The sequence below is a fragment of the Scyliorhinus torazame genome, chromosome 2 (genome assembly GCF_047496885.1).
Source record: "Scyliorhinus torazame isolate Kashiwa2021f chromosome 2, sScyTor2.1, whole genome shotgun sequence".
Classification (NCBI taxonomy): domain Eukaryota; kingdom Metazoa; phylum Chordata; class Chondrichthyes; order Carcharhiniformes; family Scyliorhinidae; genus Scyliorhinus; species Scyliorhinus torazame.
Window position 1 is genome coordinate 44103318 of NC_092708.1, and position 17407 is coordinate 44120724.

At 46.2% G+C, this 17407-nt stretch overlaps 1 protein-coding gene across 1 annotated transcript in view; it reads right to left on the minus strand.

Annotated features, from left to right (window-relative positions):
- Positions 1–9448: 9448 nt before the first annotated feature.
- The window catches only part of tnfaip6 (tumor necrosis factor, alpha-induced protein 6), a 54647-nt gene continuing 46688 nt past the window's right edge, over positions 9449–17407 (minus strand). The window contains exons 5-6 of the mRNA XM_072471017.1: positions 13766–13806; positions 9449–11249 (exon numbers count right to left, since the gene is read on the minus strand). Of these exons, the coding sequence (XP_072327118.1) occupies positions 11116–11249; positions 13766–13806 (175 nt within the window). The 3' untranslated portion in view covers positions 9449–11115. The remainder of the gene's footprint in view (positions 11250–13765; positions 13807–17407) is intronic.

Below are 17407 nucleotides of genomic sequence, written 5' to 3' on the forward strand. Positions count from 1 at the left end.
TTATTACATTTGCTCTCGAGTCGCCAGGTATCTTTATGATACCACCACGAGGTTCAAGTCCGAGTAATGATCAATAATCCAATACACCACTTAGTAAGATTTAAATCAAAGCACATTTATAATACACAGTAATCGCTACTCATGCACAAATTCTATGTCTAAGCTACTTCTACAACTAACAGGCCTATATTTAACTTGGAACTGGCTCACCAGGTCAGGGAAACAAATGGCCTTTCGTTCAGGTTCTGAGCCTGCGGGATTTGAAGTTGGTACGGATTGGTAGCTAGGAGCGCCTATCTCATAGTGAGCGTTGAATTAAGACTTACGATTTGGATCTTCACTGCTCCGGTCACGGTCAATGTTGGTTTGTTGTTGCTGGGTGACCCGGGCAGGAAGAAGAGCGTGAAGAGAGCGAAGAGGTGGAGAAGAAGAGAAGAGAGCGATTTGAACTTGGGGCTCAATTCTTATAGTCCCCAAGGGCTTCCCGCCTTTTGGGGCGGACCCTGTACCTGGTTCCAAGTGATTGGACTTTGTCCAAATTGCTTGGTTCGATTTTCTCCAATGCTGGAGCAATTCCCTGATTGATGGGCGGTCTTGAGGTGCTCGTTCACCTCCTTTTGTGTAGGCTCCTGCTGGTGCCGAAGAGTCTGGTTTTGCTTTGTGTGTCTAAATGTTGCTTATTGTTCCCGGGGATTGCTCATTAGTATGCAGATGGCTGTTGTTTTGTTATGTTGATGGTTGCTGGTATCGATATTGTCTGGCCTTTCCAGAGGTAAATACACAGCCAACCTGCAGCTGCTGGTTTTGTCTTGTTGGCTGACTTTCCCATCAGCCTTTGCCGTTTGCCATTTTGAATCGTGTGTTGGCCATTTTAAGTGGCTACAATCCTCTCCCTCTTTCACTCTCATCCAGTTTTTTCACTCCCTTTTCAGTACTTCTGACTATTTAACTACTCGTCACTGCTTTTCCTCTGCTCACCTTGTCGTGATATGGTTGTAATTCACCGACTGACCACTGGAGGCCTCACTATATATAAGTGAATGTTAGAGTCAGGTAGCCCCTGACTGGCTGGAGGAATCTGGAGAGAGGCTGCTTGTGCTTTATATTACTATCATTCATCTATTGTTTTGTATTTAGCTTACCCACAGTTAATGTTAATAAATTGTTTATTGCTTCAGCTACAAGTGTAATATAAATCAGGCCAGCCGACAAGAACATTACATCCCTCACCATCCATTCTGCCGTCTACAGCCTCCTATCTATTTCTTACACAGGGTGGAATTTAATCTAGATGACGGGGGTATAACCCACCAGCTAGAGAACTGGCGACCTGCAACACCTCCTTTGGGGAAGACCCACAGAGCTAAGTGCTTCTTTGGTGCTTAATTGGCCAGGGCAGTCCTTCCCTAGGATCAATGACCAGCCCATGAGAGCTGCTGGTCAGTCAAAAGCCTGCAGCTCTTCATTGCGGGCAGCGCCCCATGGTAGCAGCTGGCAATATATCCATCAAGAGGCCCAGGATCAGTGTGCAACCCAGGCCACAGGCGAGTGCGGACGGGATGGGGGTCCCGGTGCTGGCGTTACTGGCTCTCAGCAGGATCAGCATCTGACAATGAGGGAGCCCCTGGGAGCTTACAAGCAAACCTCATAGGGGTTTGAAATTCCCATTTCAGGTTCTCTGAATGGCAGCTCCCCCTCCACAACTGGCTGAATATGGAGCAGCTGCACGAAGCCCATAGGTTGGCATCAATTGCCAATGAAGGGGCATTAGGGGTCTCAGTTGGCATCAGGACGGCAAGGCCAGACTTAATCCGGGTAGAGGAGGCAAGGCTGCGGGATCTTTACCCCGTACCTTCTAGCCTGATTAAATGACCCCCACATCAACTCATCTCAAGGGAGGGCATCAAACTCCACCCAAAGAATTTTACAATGGTTCAACACAGAGTAAGGCCATTCAGTCCATCATGCCGGTGCCAGCTTTTTGAAAGCTGTCCAATTAGTTCCACTACCCTGCTCTTTCCCAATAATCCTACAGTTTTTTCCTCCAATTAAGCATTTACCAAGTTCCCTTTTTAAAGTTATTATTGAATCTTCTATCACCCTTTTAGGCAGGCAATACGTTCCAGATCAAAACCATTGCTGCATTTTTTCCCCTAATGCCACTTCTGGTTATTTTGTCAATTACCTTAAATTTCTTTCCACTCATCAATGAGTCTTGTGCGACTCAAAATAGTTTCTTCTCATTTACTCTTATCAAAACCCTTCATAATTTTGATTGCTTCTATCAAATCTCCCTTTAATCTTCTCTGTTCTAACGAGAAGAGCCTCGAGTCTCCATGTAACAGACGCTTTTCATCCATGGAGCCACTCAGCTCTCTCCAAGGCCTTGACATATTTCCTAAAGTGTGGTACTCGGAATTGATCACAATGGTCCAACTGTGACTTAATCAGTAGTTTATAAAGATTTGACACAACGTCAAATCGTCTTCCTTTTGTACTCTATGCCCATATTTTAAAGTCAAGGATTCTGAATGCTAATTTTATAGGCTTCTCAACTTGTCCTGCCAACTTCAGTGACTTGTATGGGTACAATCCCAGGTCTCTCTGTTCCTGCCCTCCCTTTAAAATCCCATTTGGTATATCTTGACTTTTCCTATTCTTCCAATTGAAATTAATCACTTCACACTTCTCTGCGTTAAATTTCATCTGCCCCAATTTTGCCTATTTCATCGTGTCCTCTTGAAATATGTCACTATCCTTCTCACATTTCTGAGATTCAAGTCACCTGCATTCTTTGAAAATACACAACGAGTACCCAAGTCCAGATCATTAACATCTATCATAAAGGGATGTGGTCCCAATACAAACTAGGAAACAATATGCACACCACCCTTCAGTCTCGAAACAAAAAAACACCATTACTTTTCCCTTTCTGTTCTGTCCTTTAGCCAGTTTTGAAACCATGAAGTTACTGTCCCTTTAGTTCCATGGACTACCGTTGTGCTAACAAGTTCATTATGTAGTTCTTTATCAAACGCCTTTTGAAAGTCCACATATACAAATCAACAGCAACTACCATCATCAATCACTCTTTTGCTTCACCAAAGAACACAATCAAGTTAGTGAAATATGATTTACCTTTAACAAATCTACCGACCTATATTAATATGTTTAAAGTTCCAGTTAAAGTTTATCCGGATTATTTCCCATCTCCTTGTCTGGCTAACAGCTTTTTGTTGCTGTGTTTATCACACTTCCCTTTTCTGAACACGGATGCAGCATTTGCAATCCTCTAAAATACCACTCCCATTTCCAAAGGAGGATCGGAATATTGCGGTCAGAATATCCACCATTCCCAACCTGAATTCCCTCAACAAACTAGGATGTATCTCAGCCAGACCAGGTTACTTTTCCACTTTGAACACTACCGACCTTTTAATGTACCTTTTTAGTTTTATCTTACATCATGCAGCACGGTAGCATTGTGGATAGCACAATTGCTTCACAGCTCCAGGGTCCCAGGTTCGATTCCGGCTTGGGTCACTGTCTGTGCGGAGTCTGCACATCCTCCCCGTGTGTGCGTGGGTTTCCTCCGGGTGCTCCGGTTTCCTCCCACAGTCCAAAGATGTGCAGGTTAGGTGGATTGGCCATGATAAATTGCCCTTAGTGTCCAAAATTGCCCTTAGTGTTGGGTGGGGTTACTGGGTTATGAGAATAGGGTGGAGGTGTTGACCTTGGGTAGGGTTCTCTTTCCAAGAGCCAGTGCAGACTCAATGGGCTGAATGGCCTCCTTCTGCACTGTAAATTCTATGATAATCATTTCTCTCTGTCACCTACTTCTTTATTGTGGCATTGATTGGTGAGGGCAGATACGCAATACTCATTTAGTTCTTTAGCCATGCCCCCTGCCTTCTCAAGAAGGTATTTTTGGTCCTTTCGGCCCAACCATCATTTCACTGATTATACATTCATTTATTTTCATTTAAAAAGAAAAATGTTTATTAAGAATTTTTCAACAAAATTTTCAACCATACAAACCCCCCCCCCCACCCCGTAACAAAAAAAAGAAAGAAATCTCACATAGCAAGACATGAACATGGCAAGTCAATATGATACAGAACTTTGTACATTGGATTCCTCCCGTACATGTCAGTTTCCCGGATCATTCATATGTTTTCTTGCTCAAATGCCTCCCAGAACCCCCCCCCCCCCACAAAAGACGTCCCCCCCCCCCCCCCCGGGTTGCTGTTGCTGCTGTCCGACCTTCATCTAACGCTTCATGAGATAGTCTAGGAACGGTTGCCACCGCCTGTAGAACCCCTGCGCAGACCCTCTCAAGGCAAACTTTATCCTCTCCAACTTGATAAACCCTGCCATATCATTTATCCATTTATCCAGGCCTCCACGCTGGGGGGCTTCGCCTCTTTCCACATTAACAAGATCCTTCGCCGGGCTACTAGGGACGCAAAGGCCAGAATGCCGGCCTCTTTCGCCTCCTGCACTCCCGGCTCGTCCACTACTCCAAATAGTGCTAGCCCCCAGCTTGGCTTGACCCGGACTTTCACCACATTAGATACTGTTCCCGCAACTCCCCTCCAGAACCCCTCCAGTGCCGGGCATGACCAAAACATATGGACATGGTTCGCCGGACTTCCTGAGCACCTCCCACATCTGTCCTCCACCCCAAAGAACCTACTCAGCCTCGCCCCTGTCATATGCGCTCTGTGAACTACCTTAAACTGTATCAGGCTAAGCCTGGCACACGAGGAAGAGGAATTAACCCTACTTAGGGCATCGGCCCATAGCCCCTCCTCAGTCTCCTCCCCCAACTCCTCTTCCCATTTACCCTTCAGCTCCTCTACCAAAGCCTCCCCCTCTTCTTTCATCTCCTGGTATATCGCCGACACCTTGCCCTCTCTGACCCATACACCCAAAATCACCCTGTCTTGAATCCCCTGTGCCGGGAGCAGTGGGAATTCCCTCACCTGCCGCCTCACAAACGCTCTCACTTGCATGTACCTGAAGGTATTTCCCGGGGGTAGTCCTAATCTCTCCTCCAGCGCCCCTAAGCTCGCAAACGTCCCATCAATGAACAGGTCCCCCATTCTTCTAATCCCTGCCCGATGCCAGCTCTTACACCCCCCATCCATCCTTCCTGGGACAAACCGATGGTTATCTCTGATCGGGGACCACACCGAGGCTCCCATCGCACCACTGTGCCGTCTCCACTGCCCCCAGATCTTTAGCGTTGCCGCCACCACCGGGCTCGTGGTGTACCTTGTCGGCGAGAGCGGCAGCGGTGCCGTCACCAGCGCCCCCAGGCTCGTTCCTTTGCAGGACACCATCTCCAACCTCTTCCACGCCACCCCCTCTCGCTCCATCACCCACTTACGGATCATCGCCACGTTGGCTGCCCAGTAGTAGCCACCCAAATTCGCCAGCGCCAACCCTCCTCTATCTCTGCTACGCTCCAGGAACCCCCTCCTTACCCTCGGGGTCTTGCTTGCCCACACAAATCCCATAATGCTCCTGCTTACCCTCTTAAAGAAGGCCTTGGTAATCACAATTGGGAGGCATTGGAATACAAAAAGAAACCTCGGGAGGACCACCATTTTAATCGACTGTACCCTGCCCGCCAGCGAGAGTGGCAACATGTCCCACCTTTTAAAATCCTCCTCCATCTGTTCCACCAGCCGCGTCAAATTAAGTTTGTGCAGTGCCCCCCAGCTCCTAACTACCTGAATCCCCAAGTATCGAAAGCTCCTTTCCGCCCTCCTCAATGGTAGGTCGTCTATCCCTCTTCCCTGATCCCCCGGATGCACCACAAAGAGCTCACTCTTTCCCACATTTAGCTTATCACCCGAAAAGTCTCCAAACTCCCTTAGGATCTGCATGACCTCAACCATCTCCTCCACTGGATCCGCCACATACAGCAACTGGTCGTCTGCGTACAGCAACACTCGATGTTCCTCTCCCCCTCGAACCACCCCCTTCCATTTCCCCGACTCCCTTAACGCCATGGCCAAAGGTTCAATTGCTAATGCAAACAGCAGAGGTGACAGGGGGCACCTCTGCCTCGTCCCTCGATACAGCCGGAAATACTCCGACCTCCGCCGGTTCGTGACCACACTCGCCACCGGGCTCTATACAGGAGCTTAACCCAACTAATAAACCCTCCCGCGAACCCAAACCTCCTCAACACTTCCCAGAGATACTCCCACTCTACTCGGTCAAAGGCTTTCTCCGCGTCCATGGCTGCCACTATCTCCGCCTCTCCCTCCACCGATGGCATCATTATCACATTTAGGGGCCTTCGCACATTGGTATTTAGCTGCCTACCCTTTACGAATCCCGTCTGGTCCTCGTGAATCACCCCTGGGACACAGTCCTCAATCCTCGTAGCCAACATTTTTGCCAACAACTTAGCATCTACGTTGAGGAGCGAGATCGGTCCATACGACCCACATTGCAGTGGGTCCTTATCCCGCTTCAAGATCAAAGAGATTGTCGCTTCCGACATTGTCGGGGGCAGGGTCCCCCCCTCCCTTGCTTCATTGAAGGTCCTTACCAGCAACGGGGCTAACAGGTATACATACTTCCTACAAAACTCCACCGGGAAGCCATCCGGTCCCGGGGCCTTCCCTGCCTGCATGCTCCCCAGTCCTTTAACCAGCTCCTCCACCCCAATTGGCGCCCCCAAACCAGCCACCTCCTGCTCCTCCACCCTGGGGAACCTCAGTTGGTCCAAGAATCGTCACATCCCCTCTTTTCCCTCTGGGGGCTGGGACCTATACAGCTCCTCGTAAAAGCCTTGAATGCCTCATTCACTTTCCCCGCACTCCGCACCGTAGTTCCCCTGCCATCCTTGACTCCACCTATTCCCCTCGCTGCCATCCTCTTACGGAGATGATGTGCCAGCATCCGACTCACCTTCTCCCCATATTCATATATCGCACCCTGTGCCTTCCTCCACTGTGCCTCTGCCTTCCCTGTGGTCAACAGGTCGAACTCCGTCTGGAGACTTTGTCTCTCCCTGAGTAGTCCCTCATCAGGAGCCTCTGCATATCTCCTGTATACCCTTAAAATCTCCCCCACTAACCTCTCCCTGTCCCTGCCCTCTCTCTTCACCCTATGAGCCCTGATGGAGATTAACTCTCCCCTGACCACCGCCTTCAGCGCCTCCCATACTACTCCCACCTGCACCTCCCCGTTGTCGTTGGCCTCCAGGTAACTTTCGATGCACCCCCGCACCCTCCCACACACTTCCTCGTCTGCCAGCAGTCCCACATCCAAACGCCACAGCGGGCCTTGGTCCCTCTCCTCCCCCAGTTCTAGCTCCACCCAATGCGGGGGATTATACATTCATAATAGACTTGGGTTCCCTTTTAAATTACTTGTAACTTACTTTCCCACCTTTTCTTTGCCGTTCGTGACCTGTTTCAGTTCATCCCTTATTGCAGGCATTTTCAAATTCAGATGCGATCTGTAGATGGGTCGTGGGCGTGTGTCGGGAGGGCCGCGCGGTATTGCCAATCGCAGGACCATGCGTTTGCGGCATTCCAGATCGTAGAAAGTAGTCCCCAATTTTTCGACCAACTTTTTAAAATGCCGGCTGTGACCAGCTTTCAGAACACCGGCCGTTCCTCGCCTGCATGCTGCCTCAGCATAGCGCAGGATCGGAGCCCATCGGGGCAGAATGCCTCCTGCTGAGGCCAGAGTGCTGACCCAGGAGCAGATTTTGTTTCAAATCCCCGGAGTCTTCCTGCCTGGAGCAGTGGCAGAGAGCAGGTCATGTGCCTCGAACACTAACATCACGTGTTCTGTGCACGCGAGAGCGATTCCTTCATTTTGCAGCTGCCAGCAATGCTGGTGTGAGCTCCAGGGTCTCCGATGACCAGCCCATGAAGAAGAAGCTGAAAACTGGAACAAAGCAGCATAAAGATGATTACTTGAGGTGTGGGTTTAGTAATTGTGCTACTGCAAATTAGGATTCAAAGTTCATGTGTGCTATATGCAGGGAAGCACTGGAAAGTGAATGTTTAAAACCCTCAAACCTTCAAAGACATTTGAAGACTAAGCATGGCGAGTTAGAGGATAAACTTCTTTTTTTTTCAATATGCGCAGTCAGATCTTAAATCATCAGCTGAAGTCATTATCAGAAATGTAACATTGAATAACAAAGCAATTGAGATCGTGAGGACCCAAGCAGGCTCACCTGTCACACTAAAGGTAAGTGAAAATGGTGATCGCGAAGGTCAGCCAGCGTGGGTCGCGAAGGATGGCTGGTTGGTAAAAATGGGGCCCAGGCAAAACAATTTGAAAAACACTGCCTTATTGGATTCAGCTTGGTTCTCTAATCAATCATGAGCTTAACATTTATCATTAATCTCCGACTTCAGTTTAATCTTTATATTTTGAGTCATCCCAGGAGCTCCTTGGATGCCCTTCCTTTTGCCTATATGCAAATATGTTTAATCTGCAGCCAAACTACCTCCTGTTTGTAGGTCCTCCAATGCTCATGTAATGTTCTATCCGCCAATACTTGATTCCAATCCAGCTCGGGCAGATCCCTTTTCAACTCACTGAAGTTATCTCTCCTTCAAATAAGTATCTCTGTCATGTGAGAGTACCTTTAAGAAATGGATGTTTAAGAAATGTACCTTTAAGAAATGGAACTGCTCATATTACTGGAGTGATGCCAGAGTGTGGGTGGAGCTGAGCTCTACTTCTGCTTTTTAGTTTCAGTTTGAGCAAAAGCTTGGGTGTGTCTGTGTTTTTCAGTGAGCTGCATCTGAAGTTTAAACAAAGAGCTGTACGGTTGAGCTCTGCCATCCAAAGACTATCTATGGATCACTTGGTGAACCCAGAATTGTAAAAGGTCTCAGTATTGAATGTCAACCTAATGTGCTCCTGTTTGAAGTTTTGTTAAATCTTTTGGATGTTAAAAGGACAGCTTACAGGGTTACTTAGTGTTGTCGTCTTTGGGGCTGTATTTGAATTAATGGTTGCTTAGGCGTTCACTGTTTGTTTTAAAAAAGTTAACTTGCATTCATAGAATAAACATTGTTTTGTTTTAAAAAATACTTGTCCTTTTCTGCTGTACCCACCTATAGAGTGGGCCGTGTGCTCCCCATACCACAATCTATTAAAAGTTGTGGGTCAGGTGAACTCCATGATACACTTTGGGGTTCTCTAAACCCAGGCCCATAACAATTTCCAACTTTGATTATTTCTTTTGCGTTTTCGTAACTGAACCTAATAGGATGCAATGCTGATTTTTGTCAAAACTCTGACACTTGACACTCAAATTATCAGGCAGTTTATATGTAGGCGGACAATTAATACACTGTTGCTTTATGTTACAGTTGAGATTTTCTGTTTGTTAGATTCAATTTTGTCAGACTTGATTTAATTGTTTACTCAATAATGTTGCAGTAAGAGCAGAAAATAGTTATTTGAGCATTTTATTGGGATCTTGAATGTACATTTGTAACTGAGTTAGGTTTTTACATGAAAAACAACATTGACAGCATCTCTCAAAAGCAAAACATGGATAAATATACATGAAACATCTTTTTGTAATGAGCACAATTTTAAGGCTCACTTGTAGCTAAACATAATAGCAAGTTAATTATTGGCTGATTGAAGTACTCAATATCGTCAAGTAGCATTTCCAGCAACATTTAGGAAAAGCAAGTATGCATTAAAATAATGCTCCTTATTTCTGATTTTCTAGCATTCAGGTGTGAAATGGTATTTTGGGAATGACAGTGCTTGTTTATTGATAGCTATTGCATCAGAGAGGCTGCCTTTTTAAATAAGATAATGAACAATTCTAAACTATGGGCCAAATCTTTCAAGGAGAAGCAATAACCATTGGATTGCCACTCCACCCCTATTTACTCTCCTTGCATTGGAGCATTTCACCACTAAACTTCCAAATCAGGCCTCTTGTGAAATCTGGAGCATACCTGCTCCTGGAGTCCTCCCTTCATAGTGCAGGAGCATCAAGGAAGCCAAGCCATGCCACCTTTTTATGGCACTAGCTACCGTAGGTTTAAATATTCCAATGCCACTTTGAAAAGCTACGGAGAGAAGGTGACATTGTAAGGTATGTGGGTGGGTGAGGGGCTAGGGTAGCAAGTAATTGGGTGAGGGGGAGGATGGCAGGTGGGTGGGCAAGGGGCTAGGATAGCAGGTAAGTGGGTGAGGGGCTAGGATAGAAGGTGAGTGGGTAAGGGGTAAGGATGGCAGTTGCAGTGGTGAGGTGAGTAGGGTATCAGGCAAGTGGGTGAGGGGATAATGTGGCAGGTGGCTGAGGTTGGGTGACAGGTGGATGACAGGTAAATAGGAGAGGGGGTAGTTGGCAGGTGGGTAGGTAAGGGCGAAGGGGGCAGGTGAGTGGGTGGCGGGTTGGCTGGCAGTTAAGTGGGTGAGGGGTAGGTTGCGTTGGGGAGTAGGGGTAGGGGTTTTTGACAGGTCGGAAGGATAGTTGAGATGAGAGGATTGTTAGTCCAGGGCTCTAGTGGGGGGTTGGGAAGGCAGGAGTGTTATTACCCAGGAGATTAGAACTGGTTTTAATCCTTCTAACATTTCTTGGGTAATTACTCTGCTAAGTAAGTCAGAACCATCAAAAGTTTCCAACTCTAATTGAGAGTTTTAGAGGGTTCCAGACTCGGCAATTGCCCAATGGAAGTTGAAGCTTCCTGGACAATTCCCACGGAGTCCTTGCATGAAAATATCCGAGGGACCACCCAGGGCATAATCCGGGGTACCTCAGAGGTACGACCATCCAGAGGGCAGACGACCTGGGCCAAAATATGTGTCCTCAAACCAGATAACAGGTTGTGCTCACATTTTATGTCGATAGCTAGTCTTGTGGATTATGTTGCAATTTGAGTATAGAGAACATGTAGGAAATAAAAGGAATTCTACTATTCAGAAAAGTCAAATCTAAATCAATTTTGTGTTTGATGCATGAATTTCAAAATCCTAAGTAAGAGCATAGTTGTCGGATATAAGAGATTCCAAACCTATCTGCGATCATTTACGATACAATCAACTGAACTTGTTGAACAGTGAGATTGATTTGGATGCCTTGGGAGCTGTGTGATTTCACTGACGAGTGGTGTCTTCGATCTTTTCGGTTGAGTCTGGAGCACTTGGAATGATGATGACCTTGTAAAGAAGTTGAAAACCTTTTGCTGTAACTGACGAATCTGACAAGAACTTCAGAGTCATAACATTGCCTAGATTAGAAAGAAAATACAATTGGTGAGTTTTATTTAACTTGCCGTCCTCAATGTCAATAAATTAAGACCTATCATTAAGTCACTCGGCAACAACTTTTCATTATGTTTTATTTTTGTTCAGAATCAAAAGTCAAACGAAACTGGCACAAGTGATTCAGAAATGTTGAACATCCACAGAAGGATTTATCTTCTTGTGGATAGTATTCCATACAACTGGAGAAACCTAAGGCTTCAATGCAGGTATCTGACAAAGGAGTGAGGAGCTTGTGATATACAAATGGGTAACTTTTTTGGATTTTATTTTGATAAAGACAATAACAGTGTTTAAAATATAATCAAATACAAGGGAGTATAAAAGGGAGAACGTAAAAGGATTCAGGGAAAGGTGAGGGAAATAAGATTAGATGGCCCTAATTCCTTTTAACCTATTCTTCCATGGCATGTGAGCATCACAGGCAAGGCCAACATTTGTTGCTAATCCCTAATTGCCTTTGAACTGAGTTGGTTCCTAGGACTATTTCAGAAGGCAGTTAAGTGTCAACCACATTTCTGTGGGCCTGGATCACATGTAAGCCAGACCCGTGTCCAGAGAGTATTAGCCTGGGCCTCTGGATAATTAGTCCAGTGATATTACCACTATGCCACCATCTCCCTACCCCTTCTCCTTCCTCCTGACTCTAGCATTGCTGGGGACATTATTAGGGCCGATGAGGCTAACAGGGGCAGAAATTGGGGCAGAACTTTGTTTAACCGTAACCCTGTTTGTCTGCTGGGAGGTTATGATGGGGAAGCAGATGGCTGAGAGTGAAGCTCCTTTGAAGCTAATGCCATCAATGCATGGTTGATGCAACAGATAAGCCATGTTCCAACCTTTATCCATTACATCCAGGTTGGACTGAATTCTGATTGCAACATGTGGAAATTTGATGGGCTCTGAGCTCCGCCTGTGCAAGTGGGACCACAACAGTGCTAAAGGTTGGGCTTCCAACAGCAACTAGTTTTGTATTCTGCCAGACTGGTTTTTCTCCAATCCTGGTCAACCGTACTATTCCTACCCTTCCCTTCAAGCAGGCACTCCCAACCGTGCCAATGTAGCACACACACTGAATGCCTGTTCGTGGTAATACTAATGCAATTGGTTGAGTGCTATAGAATGCCACTTGAGCAGTGTTACTAGCATGCAAATGAGATTGTAGATCTTTGGCCCTGATTGTTCCATTCAGTGAGTAATCACCAGCGCAGACGTTTTGCCCAAAATGTGGTGCAATTTCTGTGATGTTATGGTATATTTATTTGCACATGACAGTTAGAGAAGCCTCTGACCCAACTTTTACATTAAATCCAAGTTGGAGTGACCTCTGATTGTGACCTGTGTACATTTATAAGACCTTGGCCAAAACGGCGCAAATCAGTCGGGCATCACGCCGCCCCAAAGGTGCGGAATGCTCCGCATCTTGGGGGCCGAGCCCCAACCTTAAGGGGCTAGGCCCGCGCCAGACTGATTTCTGCCCCGCCAGCTGGCGGAAAAGGCCTTTGGTGCCCCGCCAGCTGGCGCGGAAATGACATCTCCGGGCGGTACATGCGCAGGAGCGTTTGCGGCCGCTGACGGCATTCCCGCACATACGCAGTGGAGGGAGTCTCTTCCGCCTCCGCCATGGTGGAGACTGTGGCGAAGGCGGAAGGAAAAGAGTGCCCCCACGGCACAGGCCCGCCCGCGGATCGGTGGGCCCTGATCGCGGGCCAGCCCACCGTGGGGGCACCCCCGGGGCCAGATTGCCCCGTGTGTCCCCCAGGACCCCGGAGCCCGCCCGCGCCGCCTTGTCCCGCCGGTAAGATAGGTGGTTTAATCTAGGACGGCGGGACAGACATTTTAGCTGCGGGACTTCGGCCCATCTGGGCCGGAGAATCGCGGGGGGGGGGGGGGGGCCCGCCAACCGGCGTGGCGCGATTCCCGACCCCGCTGAATATCCGGTGCCGGAGAATTCGGCAACCGGCGGGGGCGGGATTCACGCCAGCCCCCGGCGATTCTCCGACCCGGCAGGGGGTCGGAGAATTTCGCCCCTCATGTCATTTTAATTTCTCCTTTGCATCACTACCTATTGTAATTCAAAAATCCAAAAGATTAGTTTTAATTATGGTCTTATCATCAATTATTTTCTTCATTGCATCTGAATTATTGGTTTGAACTTGTTTAGGCATGGAGGCTATCCCATGCACCAGAGCAGCAATCCATTTGAGTTAAGTTTAAAGTAAAAATTCTGCTGCAGTTGAATTGGACTGGAATGACCATTAGTAATTAATGCTCCATTAGTTCTTAATGAAAGTAAATTACTCGTAGTAATGAACGTTTTAATCAGGTATTAACTCACAAATAACTTAAGCATTTACATAATATGCAAAAGTTTGAAAATTATTTTCAGGATTTCTTAAAATGAGTTGATCTCAGAAAATGTTGCCACATTTCTTGTTCAACATATTGGTCTACAAGGATTTGTATACATTTGAATGTTTACCTGTGCTAATGATGTCACTTGGTAATTTGTTCCCACAAAATCTGAAAACATACAAAATAAGATGTTTGAGGTTGTACATTAAACATGGAAAATTCACTAGCAAAGATTTAAGTTTGAAACTGAACATTGGATGTGAGGTCTGCAAAATAATCAGAGACACATTTCGACCATATTTGCCAGTGTGGAGCACAGCCATTACATTACAGTGACGGAAATGAACCTGAGGGCTATTTTCAGAAATAGCAGGAAATGTTATTTATGAGCCAATGCGGTGGCAATCCTGAACACTTTTTTTGCATTCCCAGCCTAGGCATGGAGGTCCCTCTTTGTACTGTTCCAAAAATATACTTTAAAACAAATGATGGAAGAATGAACCTCCAAGAATAACAGTCTTGTGTGCTGTTCTGTGAATAAATCATTTTTGATGGTGTTACGGAATATATCTCTTCGCCAATATGTGATTCCCAGACATACACACAAAAACCCAATAAAGTGGGCACCTGTAACATTAGATATGGACACAGTAACTATGAAGGAATAAGAGAACAAGGTAGCTACTCAATATTCATGACTCAGATAGAAATAAACATTTGCACACTCGAGTGAGTATTTGCTAGCGTGGGTGGAGAGGGTGTAAACTAGAATGGCAGAGAGATGGGGACCGAAGCAGGGTGACAAGGGAAAGAGGAACATGGAAAGTAATAAAAGGAAGAACAGTAAAATGCAAAAACAGTAGACAGGGTAATCAAGGACAAGAGGCAGATAGGGCCACAGGACAAAGAAAAGTTAGGATGATTAAAAATGGCAAAAAAGCAAGCCTAAAGGCTTTGGCCCATAACTTCCTGACCTGGACAACACCAGGGATAGGCATGTCCCGGTCTTCCGTAATTTCCATAGAGTCGGGATAACATTTCAAAGAGTCAAGGTTCACAACGCCTCCAAGGTGTCCTCATTATGCATTTTTAACCAAAAGCCCAGTCATCCATTAGAGTACTGAAACACCTGAGTCGTCCCAGGGAAAAAATTGCTTAATTGACAGCTCTGGCTCTTTGATCTCCTCTTTCAATTGCACAATATTTGTTTGCACAAGATAAAAGAGATTTCAAATGCTTGTTGTTTCAGCTATTGATACTTTTGGATCTAGTGGGAGGAAACCGGAGCACCCAGAAGAAACTCACACAGACACAGCGAGAATGTGCAGACTCCGCACAGACAGTGACCCAATCGGGGAATCTAGATAGGTGATTGAAAGAAAGGGGAATAATTGATACTTCAAAAGGTTTAGATGATTGACACTTTAATTGGACTGGAGCATGTGCCACGTGCGTTGTCCTTTTACCAGCTCCTTTGCCAACTTCTTCAATCAGCATTTAGCAACTTGCTGTTGATATAGTCTCCCAGCCTGTTGACTTTTCAGAACAGGCCACCCACTCGATAAAGTGCCCAAGGCAATACCAGAATATTGAACTAAGTTTTCATGACAGCGAAGTATGTACGGAAAGTAGATAAATTACAATACAGAAACAGATGTCCAGCCCAACCAGTCCTTGACTGGGTTAGCTTCCACATGAGCAGTGATCCTAATTCCATGTGTCCACCCTGCTTCCATATCCCTTTATTCCCCTTTCTTTAAATCACCTATCTAGAAGCCCCGATTGGGTCACTGTCTGTGCGGAGTCTGCACATTCTCTCTGTGTCTGTGTGAGTTTCTTCTGGGTGCCCCGGTTTCCTCCCACAAGACCCGAAAGGTTATGTTAGGTGATTTGAACAGTCTGTATTCTCCCTCTGTGTACCTGAACAAGCGCCAGAATGTGGCGACTAGGGGCTTTTCATTGTGGTGTTAATGTAAGCCGACTTGTGACAATTAAGATTATTATTATAAAGATTATTATGATAGCCTTTGTTTAAATGCTGTTTGAGTCATTAACTCAGGTAGGTAGTGCATTCCACAACCAACAATCCTCTTGTAAAAGTCAGATCAGCCATGATCTTATCGAATGGCGGAGCAACTTCGGGGTGGGGGGGGGGGGGGGTGCGGACGAGTGGCCTACTCCTGCTCCTTATTTGTATATTCTTAAGTAGAAATTAACCACACTTTGCTTTTGGGTCCCAAGTGAATCGGCTTCCCGTTTCACATTCCTCCAATTTTGAACAAGGAAAGATGGAAGGATTACAATATAAACTCTGCAGTTGAGAAAGAAGAAAATTAAATGACAATCTCATGTTGTGGGAGAAAAAATAATTAAAGTAAATCCATTTTATTGTTTTAAATAAAAAGCCAGATTGGTGGGACACTATGGTTAACATTTCTAATGGAAAGAAAATAACAATTTGAGAAAGATCTTGCTGAAAAAGCTTTACTTCAAGGCTGACAAAACTACGCTAACTCAGGGCTAATTATTACACCAATAAAGTTACTCGATATTTGGTACTGTATCTTCCATGACACTGCTGACATGAATAGACTGCTTACAAATGTTCTTGTAATTCTGGGATCTGATTGGCTAACCATCACATGCTTCACAGAAACCAATCAGAAAACCAAGAGGAAATCATATAAATCGGCACAAAATATCTGGTGAGTAAGTTTTTTTTCAGCATCAGAGTGTGTGAGGTAAAAACCTTCAAGCTAAGTACAAAAGTATAATCAACAATGCACTTTATAACTTTATAACCCCCAGTCCTCATAATGCCTTCCAGTATCTACTCTGCTCCGCACATCCCCGCTCCCACTCCAGTCCCACGCATGCCACTCCTCAAGCACCTGAACTGGCAGGAGTCCCACCTACAATCTCCCCATCTATCTCTCCACAGGAAAAACTTGAGCATAACAGGTGAGAATGAACATGGTCACCCAGAGTGATGCGCAAACTCCAATGCCTCATTTGAGGAAAGAGCCCTTGAGCTGGGCGTGGCGGAGCAAGGCAGTGCCGGGGAGGAGCAAGACTGCACCTGTGCGGAGGACGAAGTGGGGGCTGCGAGCAAAACAAGAACTCTCAGGGCACACAGTCATTCTTCAAACCTCACGTAAGTAAAGATCTGGCATCATTTAGCCCCTGTGATGTGCGGACACCACCCCCCTTCCTCTGCAGGACAATCAGATAAGCAGGCTGGACCATCCTCTGGCCCCTTTGAAACAATTGGTCCAAAGAGTTCCAATCACCCGTAATCAATATCTTGGGTGTTACTATTGATCAGAAATTGAATTGGACTAGCCATATTAATACTGTGGCTAGCAGGGCAGGTAAAAGGCTAGGAATCTTGTAACTCACCTCCTGAATCCCCAAAGTTATTCCCACAAGAATCAGGCTCCCGCAGAAGCATCAGTACCGCCCCCACAAGCATCTAGGTCCCCCAAAGCCACATCTACAAGGCACATGTCAGGTGTGTAATGGAATACTCTCTACTTGCCTGGATGCGTGCAGCCCCAACAACACTCAAGAAGATCGACACCATTCAGAACAAAGCAGTCTGCTTGATTGCTCCCCCTTCCACAAACATTCAACTCCTCCACCACTGATAACCAGTGGCAGCCTTGTGTACCATCTACAAGGTGCACTGCAGTAACTCACCAAGGTTCCTCTGACAGCACCTTCCAAACCCACGACCACTACCATCTAGAAGGACAAGAGCAGCAGATAC